Source organism: Naegleria gruberi (genome assembly GCF_000004985.1).
Source record: "Naegleria gruberi genomic scaffold NAEGRscaffold_18, whole genome shotgun sequence".
Taxonomy (NCBI): Eukaryota; Heterolobosea; class Eutetramitea; order Acrasida; family Naegleriidae; genus Naegleria; species Naegleria gruberi.
In genome coordinates this window covers 95,475-111,622 of record NW_003163309.1, presented here as the reverse complement: position 1 = coordinate 111,622, position 16,148 = coordinate 95,475, and the positions used below count along the sequence as shown (strand labels likewise).

Below are 16,148 nucleotides of genomic sequence, written 5' to 3'. Positions count from 1 at the left end.
TAATTGCATGTTTCCATTCTTTTCAATTTTTCTATTCCAATTCTTGAACATTAAATCACAAGTTTTTGTGGCAACTCTGCAAGTATATTCCAAGTTCTTTGGGACAAAAGCAGGACTGCAAATCCTGAAATGCTTCTTCCATGTATCGTTATTCATAGCTGTCAAAATATTCTCTCCAAAGATATTCATCATTTCATAAACAAACTTTGGTTTGTCAAAATGGGTTGCCTTTGTAATAAAGAACTCTTTCAATAATTTTGGATCACTTATCCAAAGTGCTGAACGGTCAATAAATGAAAGTCTGAAAGTCTTATTCTTATCACCATACTTTTCAATAAATTCTGGCACATGTTTTGAATTACCCATATATGCATACGGAGCAAAGAATGGAATATAAAAAGGAGAAAAGAAGTATTGGCTCACTCCAGGAATCATCTTTAGTTTGTTTGCTTGTGAATAGACTCCATAACTAGCCACTATAAACTTGTACAATGCAAACAATACAAGTACTGCCACAAGAAGGCTTCCCGAACTCCATCCAAAAAGTCCATTACTTGATTCCATCACTTGATCAGCAATGACATTACCCATTTTCAATTATGTATTGTATTTTATATTTAGTAACAATATGGAATACGGATAATATTAAATAATGCAAATAAAATTGAAAATTGTGATGAAACTCTCTCTTGATATTTACTGCAGTGGTTGAAATATGAGTGAGAAAATAACAAAGCTCAGCTGAAGAAGAGGAGAATTTTGTTATTTTTTTTGTGTTGGTTGCTTATTTAATGACGCATGTGCGTATTGAATTGATGCGCCTCACTGGAACTATTTGGGTCGGCTGCATTAAACGGACGTATTTAAGATGTTTACAATATTTATTGGAAGGTCAAAGATAGATTCCAAGTCATTTCTCTGATTACACTAGTTTGAACCTAAACGTATGTTAACTTTGAAGAACCAATACTAAGATCCGTAATTCAAAATAAAGAACAGATAAGAAATAAAAAAAAATGCAAATTGAGAGTGTAAAAGAATGCCTCCCTTGGGAATCGAACCCAAGACCTCTGTCTTACTAGGACAGCGCTACTGCCAACTGAGCTAGGAAGGCTTTACACCCAAAATTATCCTATTTAGGCGCAATGTGATATTCCTTATTCCAGGTGACACCAACGGTTTAGATTTATTTATTCTTCTTCAAAACCTTCTTTTCAGCCTTTTTGGCAGCTTTTTTAGCAGCTTTCTTAATCTTTTTAACAAGCTTATTGATCTTTCTTGCCTTCTTGTTAATTTTTTTACATGCTCTTCTGGCGGCTCTTCTGGCTCTTCTTGCAGCCTTAATTGCAAGTTTGTAAGCACGAATGGCTCTCTTCTTACCAGTCTTTTCAGCACGTCTTCTGAGTTTCTTAACGATGTTACGAGCTCTTCTGGACTTTCTCTTCAACTTTCTAACAGTTCTTCTTAATCTTCTAATGGCTCTCTTTTGAGATCTAATGGCAGAACGTTTCTTCTTCAACAATGCTTTCTTTGCACGTTTGGCAGCCCTCTTGGCCTTCTTGATTAGAGAACGTCTTGTGGAACGTTTAGACTTTCTAACACCTCTCTTTCTTTTAGCACACTTGATAACTTTCTTGACTCTCTTTTGGGATTTCTTGCCAGAGTGTCTTCTCCTCTTAGATCTCTTGGATGCCTTCTTGGAATGTCTTTTTGAGTTCTTTTTGGCAGCTCTTCTGAGACGTCTAGCAGCTCTTCTAGCAGCACGTCTTTGAGCTTTTCTTCTTCTAGCAGCTTCTCTAGCAGCCAATCTTTGTCTTCTAGCAGCACGTCTTTTAGCCAATCTCTTTCTTCTTTCAGCTTGTCTTTTAGCACGTCTTGCAGCTCTTCTTTTACTTCTTTTACCTGATTTCTTCAAAATCTTGGCAAGTTTCTTGGCAGCCTTCTTTTGGGCCTTCTTAGAAAGTTTCTTTGCTCTCTTCTTGGCATCCTTCTTGGCAGCCTTTTTAACAACCTTCTTTTGAACTTTCTTGGCAACCTTTTTCAATTGCTTTTTGAGTTTCTTCTTTTCTTCTGGACTTGCCTTTGCAACTGCCTTCTTAATGACCTTTTTAACAGCCTTGGCAATTGCCTTCTTGACAGCTTGTTTCTTCCACTTCTTGACATTCTTATCGTGATGTTTTTGATTCTTGGCAGCATTCTTAGCTAAAGCATCACCACCCTTTCCACCGAATTGAATTTGATCTTCCATGCATGAACGGAAAGCCATTGGATGGAGTGCAGAACTCAAACCAGCTTTAGTACATTTCTTAGTGGCCTTTTCAATCTTGGCTGGTGTTGGTTTCTTTGGAACAACTGTATTAATGGTACGTTTTATGTGATTACGGAAAACACCACTAGCACTACTTGTCAAATACTTCATGTCAGCACATACACCACCAGTGAATGGAACATTGGAAGGAGCATCCAAGTAGAAATCAATATATGGTGTCAACCATGCGAATGTCCATGAGAATGTACATCTTTCACCTCTTTTTCCAGCAATAACCAAAGTTTGTGGACCAGTTCTTTGAACATATGATCCAGCATTATCTAATTGAATCTTTTGTCCAACATTCATATTGGTAACAACACCATCAATATAAATTTGACGAGTGCCAAGATCAAACTCAATTCTACGTTCCTTATTGATGAGAGCAGCAAGACCAGTGTGAACACTGACAGTTCTAAACTTTGTGGTTCTTCCATGTACAACAAAATTTCCATCCTCAGTTTCGGCTAAAACATAATCACCAGCTCCATAATGATCCTATTGCATGTCAATTAATTGGTCTAATTTCAAAACCTACCTTGTATTGTCTTCTGAAATCAGTGATATGAGGATCACCAACAGCTTGACAATGATTAATGGTTACTCTGGCAGCAGCTTTTTGAGCAGCTTTCTGAATTGCTCTTTGGAAACGTTTAGCAATGCCTCTTCCTTCAGTACCTTGAATGGTCAAACATAACAAGGCAATTGAGAAAAGAGCAAATAAAACTAGTTTAACTCTACTTGTCATTTTTTTGGGTGATGAGTAAGTTGAGTATCAGCACAGGAACGTCGTAGCGTACTAAATCAATAGATTCGAATCATCTCTGTCTTTTTAAAAACTGCGCGTGTCACTTGGTTAAGAGTAATGCGATGACAGCCATGTGAAATTAATAAGTGCTCGTAACAATGTTGGTAGTTAAACCATTTCTTTCATGTTATGAAATTTGTTATGAAAGGATTTAACATGGACTCTTTGTTCGGGTGTGGGCGCCAATTTAGTAATCATTTCCATGGATGCAAAAGATTATATTAAGGGAACCAGTGCCATGGAAGACAATGTCCATCTCCAACAGAAGAAGTACTTGGCTTCCTGCAAATTAATGATGGTACTATGGCGGATATTTAAAGCTTTCCATTGATGAGTTGTTTCATTGTTGTAATGCTGTTGTAAGCTTATTCATGAATTCTGTAAATAATTTCCTTCCATCTTGATTTTCATTTTTTTTCTTCTTTCTTTTCTTTGGTTTGGTTTCTTCTGAATTTTCCAATAACTGATTCAGAGTTGGTAGTAGCTCATACATGGCATTCTTCTTTTTAAATGAATTTCCTTTACATGATTGACATTGTAAGTCAATGATTGATTCATAACAATCTGTACAAATTTCAAAGTTGCATTGTTCATTCTCACATCCATGATAATACCCCTTAATGATTTTAGTATTGAAACACAAATTACAAGTACAATCTGACTCAACCTTTGTTGGATCAATTAACAAATCAATATCTAAATCCAATGATTGTAATAATTCATTGGATTGTTCAACATCCTTATCAACTCCTAATCCAAAGCGATAAATAATTCCTACTAGTATGCAACTCAATCTATGGGATCTATTTGCTGCTTTTTCAAGGTATTTAAAACCTCTGTAGAAATGTTTTTTCGTTCCCTTTCCTTGAATTAACATTTTTCCAACTAGGTATTCAGATTCTAAATCTTTTCCTTCTTTTGCACATTTCAAATATTGCTCGAATGCTTTTTCCAAATCCGTATCAAGCCCAATCCCGTATTCATATAATTTTCCAATAGTATGCATGGCACCAAAGCAATCCTGCTCTGCTGATTTCATCAAGAATGAAACTGCTTGTTTACAATTTGTACTCGATCCATTTAGTAATAAAATTTGCCCTAAACCAAATTGACAAGCAGGATGATTTTTCAAAGCCCCAATTCGGTACCACTCTTCAGCTTTTGACAAAGACTTTTCAATTCCAATTCCCTTTCTATAATTAGTTGCAACTTGAAATATTGATTCTACACGTCCTTGATTGGCAGATTTTAAATACCATTGGAATGCTTCCTTCAAATCCTGGTTAACACCTTCACCAATTTGATACATCCGACCAACGAAATATTGAGCTTTAGGGCTACCCAATTCTGCTGCTTTTAAATAGTAATGAAAACTTTCTTCTACATCAACATCTTCAAATTTCTCTCCAAGATGTATCAGAGAAGGTATGTATCCAAGATCACTTGCTTTAAAATATCCATTCAATTTGTTAGAACACATTCCTAAAACATGATACCATAATGGATTTCCTGTAATTTCTGCTATGTTTGGAAGTATTTGCTCAGCCCATTCAAAGCTATAATATGAAACAGAGGACCATTCATTTTTGATTTTCTTCAACTTTGTAGCAAATTTGCTGAAAACTAAAGAACACAACACTTTAGGACTTGCAAAATTCATATAGTCTCCTTTTAAAACCTGTAGATTTTCAAGAAATTCACATTTTCCAATCAATGTAAAGTGATCTAAATGAATTTCATCAATCAGATGTAACTTGATTAATTTTTTCAGCATGGGACATTTTACAAAGCTAGGAATTTGATGTGATTTTACTTGGATTACTTTTAAATCCATTTCTGAACACAAATTTTGATACCAATATTTAGAAACTAAACTAATGCACCCAACAATTTCTTCGGCTGGTAAATAGGTAAAAATTGTCATAAGAATTTCATCGGGAAGTTGTTGCATTTTTTTTCTAGATTTTTAAGGATTTTTCATACTTTACAATCCAACATTTGATCATCAAGTTTACAGATAATTCAAGTTTATTTGCACAAAATAATTATCACAAATACTACAAACACCGCGGTGGTTACTCTGTATTATTACAGAATTATTTCACCAAAGGTTGTGTTGTTCTATTGAGATAATCAAGAGCAAGAGTGTCACTTGCCAAGAGAGGAGTGAGAGTTTCACGAACCTTCTTGTTGTAATTATTCAACCAACAGATTTCTGACTCACTCATCAAAGATGGGTCACAGATAGTTGGTTGAATTGGACAACATGTCATTGCCTCAAATCCAATATATTTCTTATCATTGAAATTCTTCTTGGTTGGAGTTTCCTTAGCCAAGAGAATATTTTCAATTCTAATACCAAATCTACCTGGTTCATAATAACCTGGTTCATTGGTAACGATAATATTTTCCTTCAATCCAAAATCATTGTAAGTAATAGATCTGTATCCAATACCATGAGGACCTTCATGAACACATAAAGCGTGACCAACACCGTGTCCAGTACCATGGTTATAGTCCAATCCTTCTTTCCAGAGGAAAGTTCTGGCAATAGCATCCAATCTCAAGCCAGTAACACCTTCTGGGAAAACAAGAGAATCAATAGCAATGTGGCCTTGTAAAACTCTGGTGTAACATAATTTTTCTTCATCAGAAGGAGCTCCAAAGTGAACAGTTCTAGTGGTATCAGTAGTACCATCCTTGTAGTGAGCTCCACTATCAAGCAAGTAGAGAGTATCTGTACCGATAACTTGACTGTTTTCCTTTGATGGGGAATAGTGAATGATGGAAGCACTCTTACCGTAGGCACTAATTGTTGAAAAACTCAATCCTAAGAATAAATCATTTTGCTTTCTGATTTCTTCCAATTTTACAGCTCCTTCATATTCATTAACAATATGTCCCTGTTTCAATTCATTTTCAACCCATGCGAAATATCTTACAATTGATGCACCATCTCTAATATGACAATCTCTAAAGCCCTTGATTTCAACTGGATTTTTGAATGATTTAGCAACAGTCACAACACTCTTCTTTTCAGTAATATCAACACTATCATTGCTCAACACTTCGAATGTGGCATAATTGCATGACTTTGGGTCAATTAGATACTCTACATGATTGGTCTTTACAATTTTTTGGAGAGTTTCCAAATATTCATTGTAAGATTTTACAGTTACATTAATGCTATTCAAATATTCCTCAACGCCATCTTCAAATTTGCTTTTATCAACAAATAAGATAACATCTTCATTGTTGATAATCAAATAGGCAAAGAATACAGGATTGTAGTTAATATCAGAACCTCTCAAATTAAGAAGCCATGCAATTTCATCAAGTGCTGTCAAGATTGCATATCTACAACCTTCTTCTGCTATTGCGTTTCTGATTTGTTCAATCTTTTCAGTTGCAGATTTTCCACTGAATGATTCATCCAATTTGAAAATCTTTCCATTTGGTGCAGATGGTCTTGCATCTCCCCATACTTCATCAACCAAATTAACAGGAAGAGATTTCAAATTAAATTCAACATTGTGTGAAACTTCAAGTGCTTTGGCCATGTTCTTGTATTCATCTATTGGAAAGTATTAAATTTCCAAATTCAATTTTCAAAACCTACCAACTGAATAAAGGTATGGATCAAATCCAATAGTGAATTTTCCATCAACAGCTTGCACATTCTATTATCCATACAATAATATTAAAACAATGATCATCAATAGTATTAATATTCAAAATTGATCATCAAAATGAAGAAGAACCTATTAAATAATAATTAATCATGCAAAACATACTCCTCTGATGGTAACATATTTAGTGAGAGGAGGATCAATTCCTTCCTTCATCAAAGTCCAAGATTCATCCAATTGCTTTTGTGCTTGAAGCCAATATCTTCCATCAGTCCAAAGATAGGCCGAATTCAAGGTAATAAAAGCAGTTCCTGCAGATCCATTAAATTCCGAAATGAAGGCTCTTCTCTCATCACATGGAGCAACATACTCACTCATGTGTGCATCACCAGAAGGGACAATGTATGCTTGAATAGAGTTCTTGATCATCAAGTCTCTAATCTTGGCCAATTTTGAAGTCATTTTTTTAAAGATTCTTTTTTCAAAATGCACTGCCAGCAATACCATTCACTTCTCTTAAGGTTACAAGTATTGATTATTATTATTAATAGCTATCTTATTATCACAGAGGGTTTCTTTTATCCCTTTTCAAAGCATGTTCTTTCATCTTATTCAAGTTACGCCTTTTTTTTTAAATGCCTTCAATTATCGATATTAATTCACGATAAGCCAAAAAATGAACAGAATTATTGCCTCCAACGCTGCCAAAATTTTGAGAAAGCAACATGGTGTTCCAGCTTTGATGAATCAAGCTGCTAGCCGTACATTCCATCAAACTCAATTCAGAAGAGATGAAGAAGAAGAAACACCAAAGCAAGCCATTAAAGTTAAACCAGCTTGGCAAGGATATGGTAAGTTGTTTGCGAATAGGAAAATTATAATGATGGAAAATACTTTCGGGTGGTGCAATCAATTTGATGACATTAATATCATTATTCAAATAACAACATGATCATCATCACTAACATATTTACTACCATCATGATGTCAATTATAACATATGATTATTGGAATTTATTTATTGGATGATGAATAATAGCTAAGGACGTCAAGAACCTTCTCTACTATCCTGCAACCTTCCTTGGCTCTCTTCTTTTGGGAGGCTTCATCTACAGATTTATTATCGAAGAATTAGAAAGAGAAAACAAAGAACAACAACACTAAATTTAATGTAATAGTAGTTATATGATAAATTATTTAAACACCATCATCGTGTATGTACATATTGAATAAGAATATGAAGAAAGGGAATAAACCGAACTCGGTGTATTTAAATTCATCAAGAATAATAATTTATCTGATGGAGAGTTAACACAATTAACTATCTCTTATCATACCATTTGGCCAATTCACTTCGGAATAGATCCATCTTGATGGTAACTTGTTCGTACATTATTTTACCTTTTCCATCTTTCTGTAGAGGACCATCGAGGTGAGCATCCTTTCTGAGTTGTGTAAGTTTTTCCATACCTGGATTTGTTGGCAGGAAGGTAATATCTTCATCAGAATCATCAACTTCAATCTCGTCTTCACTACTGCTAATGTTATTTTCCTCCTCGTTCTTGTCACTTATTGAGCTGTTAGAACTGTCGTCATCATCGTCATCTTCGTCCTTTTCATCTTGTCCAAGCAAAAAGTCAACAATATCTTGTGCATCATCTTTGGGTTGCTTTTGGCTAGGGTTGGATTGTTGGGAAGCAAATTCTTCATCCACTTCGTCATCCTCATTATTCTGACTGTAATGCATGGATTGTTGAGAGAAGGTTATGTCATTATGTTTTTTCACACGGGTTTTGGGTTTTCAGTCTTGTTTTCATCGTCTTCTTCTGATTCCTCCTTGCCATCTTGTGGCTCTTCAGTGTCAGCAAAGAGAATGTCCAAAATATTCTGAGAGGCCTCTTGTTTAGATTGTTTCTTCTGAGTAATGTCGGCCTTAATTCGTTTCTCTTCATCGTCAGTGAGGGCATAGAAAATATCAGAAAACACTTTGGCATCTTCTCCAATCTTCCATCTCACAAAAGCATTGGTTGATGATAGGGCATTATCGATCGATTCAAGAGATACACTAAATGAATAGAAGTGCTCATTAATGAGCTCTCTGTGAATATCAATCAGTGGAAATACTATGAATTGTTGTGTCTTTCTGTACTTTTCCTTGATGAGATTGATAATGAATTGAGCTTGTTCAGGTGTTAATGGAACAGAGGAACCAAATCCATTCGAGATGGAATATTCCTGTGGAGGTTCTGTTGTCATGATGTGAACCAATCTTGAGGCATCCACAGTTATGGTATTGACCTCATCTTGATTCGATATTCTTTCAGAATTCAATCTCTTATTAAAACCAATAAAGTTATAAATATCACAATATGCATTATCTTCAAATATTCTTGGATAGATTTTCCTGTCCCACTTGTAGAGCTTTTCAAATTCTTGTGCAGATTTGATATGACTTGGATTTTTCTTATCGTATGGTCTGACTGCCTTAAAGTTGATGGCAGTGGTTGAAACTGTGAAGCATTGACTAAAGACATCACCAACATCACTTGTTTGGAACATTTTTAAGAATGGAAATTGTGGACTAGGAGGTAATATAGTACATCCAACAAGATAGTGAGGTATGCTTTCTAACAACTTTTTGTTTGGTGATACTAGGAGAGTGGCATCATTGAATGTATCCAATGGTGATGGAATACCACTTGCCTTACATCTGGTAGCAAAGAGTTTTTCAAAATTTTCCCATGGCAAGTCTGACTGGAGGGTAGTATCCTTTTGTGACATGAGAATTGAGGAAGGTTCTATGAAAAAGCAAGTAATTGCCCTCTGGTATCTGTATCCAACCAATAATATTTCATTCTGTCCAGGAATGGCAAAAAAGAACAGCTCTGAAAACCCATCATGTTCTGGGGACAAATTGAAACACACCATTTCTTGTGATCCCATTCTTTCATCATAGATTAGTACTCTCTTCTGAGTACTGATGGCATACATATAGGGATGTGAGTGATTTCTTGCAAAAGCTGTTATTCCTGGCATTTCCAAAAGCATACTACTTGTTTTTTCTCTACTATTGTAAGTAAAAATTCCGCTCGTTCCAATTACATAAATGTTAAATGGATTTGATCCAAACTCACACATACTCCTGTGAAGAAGACCTCCCAATGGAAGAGGAGGGAGAGAATGTATGGTGTGTTCCAAGGATAGACGTCGCTTGCTATTCCAAATAAATAATGTATTTTTGCTGGTGAGAATAGCTAGTTGATAATTATTGAGCTTGGTCATGTGTTGCCAAGCAATGTGTACTAGCTTTGTACTTTCATTGAGTTTAATCGTGTCTATAAGCTTAATTCCAAAACTAGTGTTGGAAGTTTCAGTAAATTCAAAAATTCTGATAAAATTATTGGCATATCTACAGGCAATGATAGGTTTAAGAGGAGAATTTGAGGGAGTTTTTAAATGAGTAATTTGCAAAATTGTAGAATTTTTCTTATCTGTAAAATCATCAAAATTGTAGTGGGTCGACATTTCAACAAGGTGTTTCTTGAGTGGTGATTTTTGTCCTACTTCCACACAAGTAATGGTAATTGAGTGAAGGTAAGAGCCTGTCACATGTACTACCCATGAGCATTCCTTAAAACAGAAAGAGTCAATGAGGTGGTAGTATCTTAGGGGGTTTTCTTGATTATATAACTTCAAAATTGAATGGTCCTCTTTCATTTCAGTAATTTTTGATGATGCAAGAGGGAAAGAAGTGGCTACAAATTGATTGGTCCTAGAGTGAACTTTGGATTTGTTAATTTCTAAAGCTCTTTTCACTTTTGTAAGATGACACATTGAGGTAAATTTAACAGAGTGTGACAAATCGTAAGACATTTTCTCCAAAGGATGTGTTGTACAAGGTATCTGATGTTCCATCAAAAAGTCACTCGCAGGAAATAATTCATGCCAATCAGTCGGTAATAAATTAAAGGTATTTACCACAGATCTGTAACTCTTCTTTTTTTGAATTAATTTTTGTAAAGTTTCCTCTTCCATTTGAGAAGGTGCTGATTTTTGTTTCTTTTGATTTTCCTCTTCACTATCACTACTGTCACTACTCGACGATGAAGAATAGTCCTTCTCCTCCTTTGAATTCTTTACCTTCTTTTGAAATAAGAGTTTTTTCTGGGAAGTAATTTGAGTTGGAGTTTGTGGTTCGGGATGATGTTTTCTATGCTCCTCGTCATGCAATCTACGAGCTTGATGAAGTGCATGAATTAAATTATTACCATTCTGTGAATTTTGAGATGAAAGAGAGGAAATACTTGATAATGATTTTTTAACAAGTAAATCTCCAATTGTTGATTCTTGTCTTTCACTTTCCGATTCAGATGAGGAAGAACAAGAAGAATTATTTACATTATTTTCCTCTTCATTATCACTATTAGAACCTTTTTCATCATCATTTTCCGACTCTTCATTATCACTATTTTCCGAATTGTTGTTGTGATTATTATTACTTCCAATAATTGGTGGTGAATTGGAATTTCCATTCGGAGAGTTTTCTTCATCTTGTTGTTCCGTATTTTGTTGTATTCTTGGCCCATTATTGTTAGAGGAAGGAGGAGTGGCCAATGTTGTTGTTGGTTCCTCCGAAGAAGAACCCCAAAGCAAATCCAAAATGTTTTGTGCTTCCATTTTTTTTGCTTTTTTTCTTCTATTAAAAACTTGAAGTTGAAATTGGTTTGAATTCAACGCTGAGTCAAATTTTATTGGAATTGTTTGGATTTTATTGGAGTGGTCAGTTTTATTGAATTACTGTTGTTGTGTTGTTAAATACACTTCTTGAAATTCTAGTTTCTTATTTACAAACATCTTATTGACATGTACAACCTTTCTTTTTAGAATCTGAACTGGATCCCTTACTTTGCTTTGAATTAACAAGGAGTGGTGCACCAATTCTCACAACCTGATCAAACAAGATCTTCAGTCCTTCCTGAGATTGGGCTGAAATCTCAAAATATTCCATACTATTTCTTGAGGCATATTTCTTGGCTTCTTCTTTGGAAACTTGTCGAGGAGAATTATCAATCTTATTTCCAACGAGAAGGAATTTTGCTTGTTTACATTCCTTTTGCACTTCTGGAAGGAAGGTTGAGTCAATTGAGTCAAATGTTGATTTCTTTGTTACGTCAAACATTAGAATAATGACATGACTTTCTGGATAACATTTAACTCGGATTTTCTCAAAGTCAACTGCACCAGCAGTATCCCAAAAGGAAATATTGTAGACTTTTCCATCTACCATCATGGATGAAACTAGATTATCGTACACTCTTGGAACGTATTCTCTTGGAAAGGAATTGGCTGTGTAAGAAATCAAAGTTGATGTTTTGCCAACACCAGCATCACCTACAACAACTAGTTTAATTGGAGTGGTTGATTCTTCTTGCATTTTTTTAGATGTTTCGTTTTGTTTTTCGAAAGTGGCCACATCGCTAAGTAAAGTTATTGCGAATATAAATTGGAGCTCCAACCACAAGGCCATATTGTAACATTGAACCTAGGACAAAGGAAAACGACTGAAGAGCACCCAAATACTTTGGTTGACCTTGAATGTTATGGAGTGTTCTTTTTAGATTGTTAGTAGAACTATTCACTGTAGTTCCAGGCCTTTACTTGCATGTTTTATTCAATTTCAGCTGAAATAGAACTTGGAATCAGAAATGGATTCCAATAGCATGTTCCATAGGATTAACAAATAGCAAAAGTAAGGAACAAAACTTTCAGATTTAGACTTACAAGGTTGGCTAGTTCAAGAAGAAAAATCCCAACTCAATCAATAGATTTTCTTGGTCTCCACCCCAATCTGGCAAATGGAAAAGTTAGAAAAACAAGTTGCAATAGATATTGTATCGATTGATTTTAGGAGAATTACAAAGAACCTTCTTCCAAACAAGTTTATTGGAAAGATAGAATTTCTAGCTCTGGCAGATCCAGCAATCAGACCCTTTCTAGATCGTTGCACATTTTTCATTCCATCAAGAGAAAACAAGAGTTTGCAGACAGACTAAGCAGATTAGGAGATTGGAAATCTTCTCAAGAATTGAGACACAATTGACCTTTCTAATATTATTAAGACTGCTATTGGTATCTTTCACACTTCTGGCCACAGTCCTTCTAAAGGAATTTTAGAAGTTATAATTGAAACAGGTAATTGGATGCCAGGTTCCAGATCTAGGAAGCGTTATCAACGTAGAATTTGTATTACTTATCGAGGTTTAACTACAATGCATAACCTTAGAATCATTTCTTGATAGAGTTGCGAACAAGATTCAAGTTTGACAAAGAAGACCAGTTCCCACAAACAAATATTCTTAGAAGCCTCTAAAAAAGTAAATTTGCCAAGAATGTGAGAGCGAATGAGTTGTTAAGATTGAACAATGAACATTATTACTTCAATATGAAGAAATATTTATTACAAAACAAGTACAATTATATCTCAGGCTGCCTGCAAGCAAGTATTCTTAGCTCCATACACAATTTAAAGAGTGTTTCGCATTCAGGATTTGCTTTTTGAATGTAACGTCTAATTATGACAATTTTGTTAGCAAGCACTTGCTGCGCTGTAGGGTGATCATACTGGGATTTGCAGCTTTTGAAAGTTGAGCAACACTGTAAGAGTTGGTGTTTCAATTTACAGAGGTGCTCAGAAAATGATTCCAGTTTGAGTTGTGATTCATGTACCAATGGCAATTCTGTTCGATCATTTGTGCCTTCAATCATCTTTATAATAGAAGCAACAAGAACTGTTGCTGAAGCTACAACAGCTGTAGTTCCTGCTGATACCATGCCGATGCCGTGTTGAACAGTTAAGGCCCCAAATGCCTGGGAGACGATAGGGATGTTTACTCCCGGATTAAAAGCAATATACAAACCTAAACTAACCACACTAACACCAGCCCCAACAAGAGCCATCGAAGAGATTAAACCAACTGCCGATCCAAGTAATTTACAAACATTAGCCTTGTCAAACTCCTTTCGATACTTATAAAACTCCTGTGAAATGTTAGAACACTTTTGTGTGGATTCATCGATTAACTTTTTAACGTTTTCCAACTTGGCGAATTCGTCACTGAGTTTTTTCATCTGTGAATCTATTGCATTTTCACAATCCTGTGCATCAAAAATCCCTTGTTCGTAACGTTCAATCATCGACAACAGACTATCAAATATACCTTTCAGAGATGCACATACATCTTCACATTTGGTGGTCATGGAGACTACATCTCGTTTAAACTGCAAATAATCGGCCCTAGTCTCTTTACCGAGTTTGGATACATGTTTATCCATTTCATTCAAATACTCCTGAACACTCTGCATTCCATTGTTAATAATAGGAAAACAATTTATTAGACTTATATAGTTAGTTTCTAACACAGGAATCTAATTATTTGATTGCAGATCCATGATTTTGTTTTGCAAGACCAACATTTGCCAAAACAATTTGGATGTTATCATCTGAAATTGATTTGATAAAAATATTACTTGGTTTCGTATCTCTATGAATTACAATCAATGTAGTGTGTTGGTTAAGATTAAAAAATAGCAATAAGTAAGGTGACTATGCAATTTGAAATGGTCTTTTAAACTTGTAAGCAAGATATGCATCTGTCAACTCATCTGGATTCTTCAATAATTTGTAAAATGTTGCCATTGTTTGTGCATTGAGAGAAAATTCTTGTTCAGGACTGGATGTTATAACCCAACGTCCAGTAATGAAAAACAAATGAACAGGACATTGCTTTTTCAAATATTGAATGGTTTCTTGCATTAAGGAAGTTTCTCGCTTGTTCCTTGGATTGAGTGAAGGAATATTCTTATTGTTGATAATACTTTTCATAAGTTTCTTCTGTATATCTGTTTTTGGTGAGTAGCTTTCAAAGTAGTCGACTATTCTATCTGAAAATGTATATCTTGGCTTGTACAATTTCGCATAGTAATGATGAATCAATCTATTAGATATAAAGTTTGGATAGTGCTTTACAACCTCTTTGAAAGACGGTTTATCCGTAGCACCAGCTATAATAAAGTTAAATAAAAAACACCAATATGGAACAAACTCAATTGGTGAAAGTTCATATTCCTTAATTGTTGGAACAATATGGGATAGAATTGTATCACACAAGTATTGCTTTCCCCAAACATTAGCTGGAATATTTTTACCATTAAACTTGTAAATAAAAGCACGTTTTTGGTGAGATATTCCACTTAAATCAATATTACTTCCATTCATAAAGTTCTTATTCAATTGATCATCGCTCTCCTTTGCAAAATACATGTAATACTCGCTTGTATAATCGTATCCAAATAAGAAAAATCCATATGCATCATCGTTGCTGAATCTAGCAATCAATGGTTCTTCTATTCCACTAATTTTAAATTTCATTTTAAAGTGACCCACATGATGTTCATATTCGTGTAATATTTTTTCCTTTTTGTAGGGTAAATCAAAATTTTCAGTCGATTCCAAACTTTCCAACAAAATTCTCGATAAAATCATCTTTACTATCTGTGATGAAAATTGATCAGGAAATTTCATATTCAATTTTTCCAATTTTAACAAAGCATCGGATGATATTTTCTTAGATAATCGACATGCATATTGAGAGAAATTATCCCTCATCTTGTTTTTCCAAAATAAATCATTCTCGGAAACCACAGATGATAAAACCCTTGTTTTTCCCTTCTTATTATTCGTCAATAGGTGAAAGTAAAATTCCCACAATGAATTAGAGTTAGCAATTTGCTGCCATTCCTTGCAAACAAGTGAGAGTGTTGTATTGTAGGAGTAATCTAAGAAGCTGAAGGCGTAACAAAGAACATCTTGAGACATTTTTTATCAATGTTGAAATTGAATTTTCAATCTCCACAAGAATTGAAACAAAATTTCAGATTTGATACTAATGAAGGCCGTTTTTCTGAAGATCCACCTTCAGAATTGAAAATATCGAAAAGTAAAGCACCAGTATTTCCATCATAAACATCTGTTACGATGTAACCAAGGTAAAAATCTGATTCAGTGCCCAACAATTTCAAAAGCTCTTCATGTGGAAGAGCACTATTCGAATGTTCAACAGTGAACGAGCAGAAACTTCTTTGTGATTTTGGTTGAGTACCAAAGAAACTAATATCAATGAAACGTCTATCTGACATTTTTTTATCTTGAAAATATTCAATTCTCGTTTGGTTTCATTTATGTTTGGAATAGAAGGTTACAATTCAAATAAACTAATTTCTCATTAAGTACAATTGTAAATCTTTAAATAACCTTGTTCAGATTTTGAGGTGTTACCATTCGAATCTTTCAAACACACCAATTGTAAACTTCATATTGTATAAATTAAACATTGAATTCATCATA

General features: G+C 34.6%; 7 protein-coding genes and 1 non-coding gene across 8 annotated transcripts; all 8 read right to left on the bottom strand.

Annotated features, from left to right (window-relative positions):
• Positions 1-1,040: 1,040 nt before the first annotated feature.
• NAEGRDRAFT_t254 lies at positions 1,041-1,114 on the bottom strand. The gene has a single exon. It is a non-coding gene; the product is annotated as a tRNA-Thr (tRNA).
• A 52-nt stretch (positions 1,115-1,166) lies between these two features.
• NAEGRDRAFT_79362 (von Willebrand factor type D domain protein) lies at positions 1,167-3,056 on the bottom strand (the record flags this gene model as incomplete). The annotated part of the gene is made up of 2 exons (XM_002678246.1): positions 1,167-2,806; positions 2,847-3,056. The coding sequence occupies 2 exons, from the start codon at positions 3,054-3,056 to the stop codon at positions 1,187-1,189; spliced, it is 1,830 nt and encodes a 609-aa protein (XP_002678292.1). The 3' UTR covers positions 1,167-1,186.
• Positions 3,057-3,924: 868 nt separating this feature from the next.
• Positions 3,925-4,503, bottom strand: NAEGRDRAFT_3498 (uncharacterized protein; the record flags this gene model as incomplete). The annotated part of the gene is made up of 2 exons (XM_002678245.1): positions 3,925-4,061; positions 4,179-4,503. Coding segments are annotated over 2 exons (462 nt in total), but the record flags the coding sequence as incomplete, so codon positions are not given.
• Positions 4,504-5,129: 626 nt separating this feature from the next.
• Positions 5,130-7,207, bottom strand: NAEGRDRAFT_38829 (uncharacterized protein; the record flags this gene model as incomplete). The annotated part of the gene is made up of 3 exons (XM_002678244.1): positions 5,130-6,690; positions 6,736-6,796; positions 6,926-7,207. The coding sequence occupies 3 exons, from the start codon at positions 7,205-7,207 to the stop codon at positions 5,213-5,215; spliced, it is 1,821 nt and encodes a 606-aa protein (XP_002678290.1). The 3' UTR covers positions 5,130-5,212.
• An 859-nt stretch (positions 7,208-8,066) lies between these two features.
• Positions 8,067-11,422, bottom strand: NAEGRDRAFT_66356 (uncharacterized protein; the record flags this gene model as incomplete). Its single annotated transcript, XM_002678243.1, has 2 exons — positions 8,067-8,481; positions 8,532-11,422. The coding sequence occupies 2 exons, from the start codon at positions 11,420-11,422 to the stop codon at positions 8,067-8,069; spliced, it is 3,306 nt and encodes a 1,101-aa protein (XP_002678289.1).
• Positions 11,423-11,511: 89 nt separating this feature from the next.
• Positions 11,512-12,182, bottom strand: NAEGRDRAFT_36330 (rho family small GTPase). Its single transcript, XM_002678242.1, has one exon. It carries the CDS (start codon positions 12,177-12,179, stop codon positions 11,601-11,603), a length of 579 nt encoding a protein of 192 aa, XP_002678288.1. The 5' UTR covers positions 12,180-12,182; the 3' UTR covers positions 11,512-11,600.
• Positions 12,183-13,192: 1,010 nt separating this feature from the next.
• Positions 13,193-14,077, bottom strand: NAEGRDRAFT_79358 (uncharacterized protein; the record flags this gene model as incomplete). The annotated part of the gene is made up of 1 exon (XM_002678241.1): positions 13,193-14,077. The coding sequence occupies one exon, from the start codon at positions 14,075-14,077 to the stop codon at positions 13,220-13,222; it is 858 nt and encodes a 285-aa protein (XP_002678287.1). The 3' UTR covers positions 13,193-13,219.
• A 123-nt stretch (positions 14,078-14,200) lies between these two features.
• Positions 14,201-15,410, bottom strand: NAEGRDRAFT_79357 (uncharacterized protein; the record flags this gene model as incomplete). The annotated part of the gene is made up of 1 exon (XM_002678240.1): positions 14,201-15,410. One exon carries the CDS (start codon positions 15,408-15,410, stop codon positions 14,349-14,351), a length of 1,062 nt encoding a protein of 353 aa, XP_002678286.1. The 3' UTR covers positions 14,201-14,348.
• Positions 15,411-16,148: the final 738 nt, after the last annotated feature.

Coding starts and splice junctions, on each gene's coding strand:
- NAEGRDRAFT_36330 (XM_002678242.1), bottom strand. CDS start 12,179: ATGCAAGAAGAATCAACCACTCCAATTAAACTAGTTGTTGTAGGTGAT.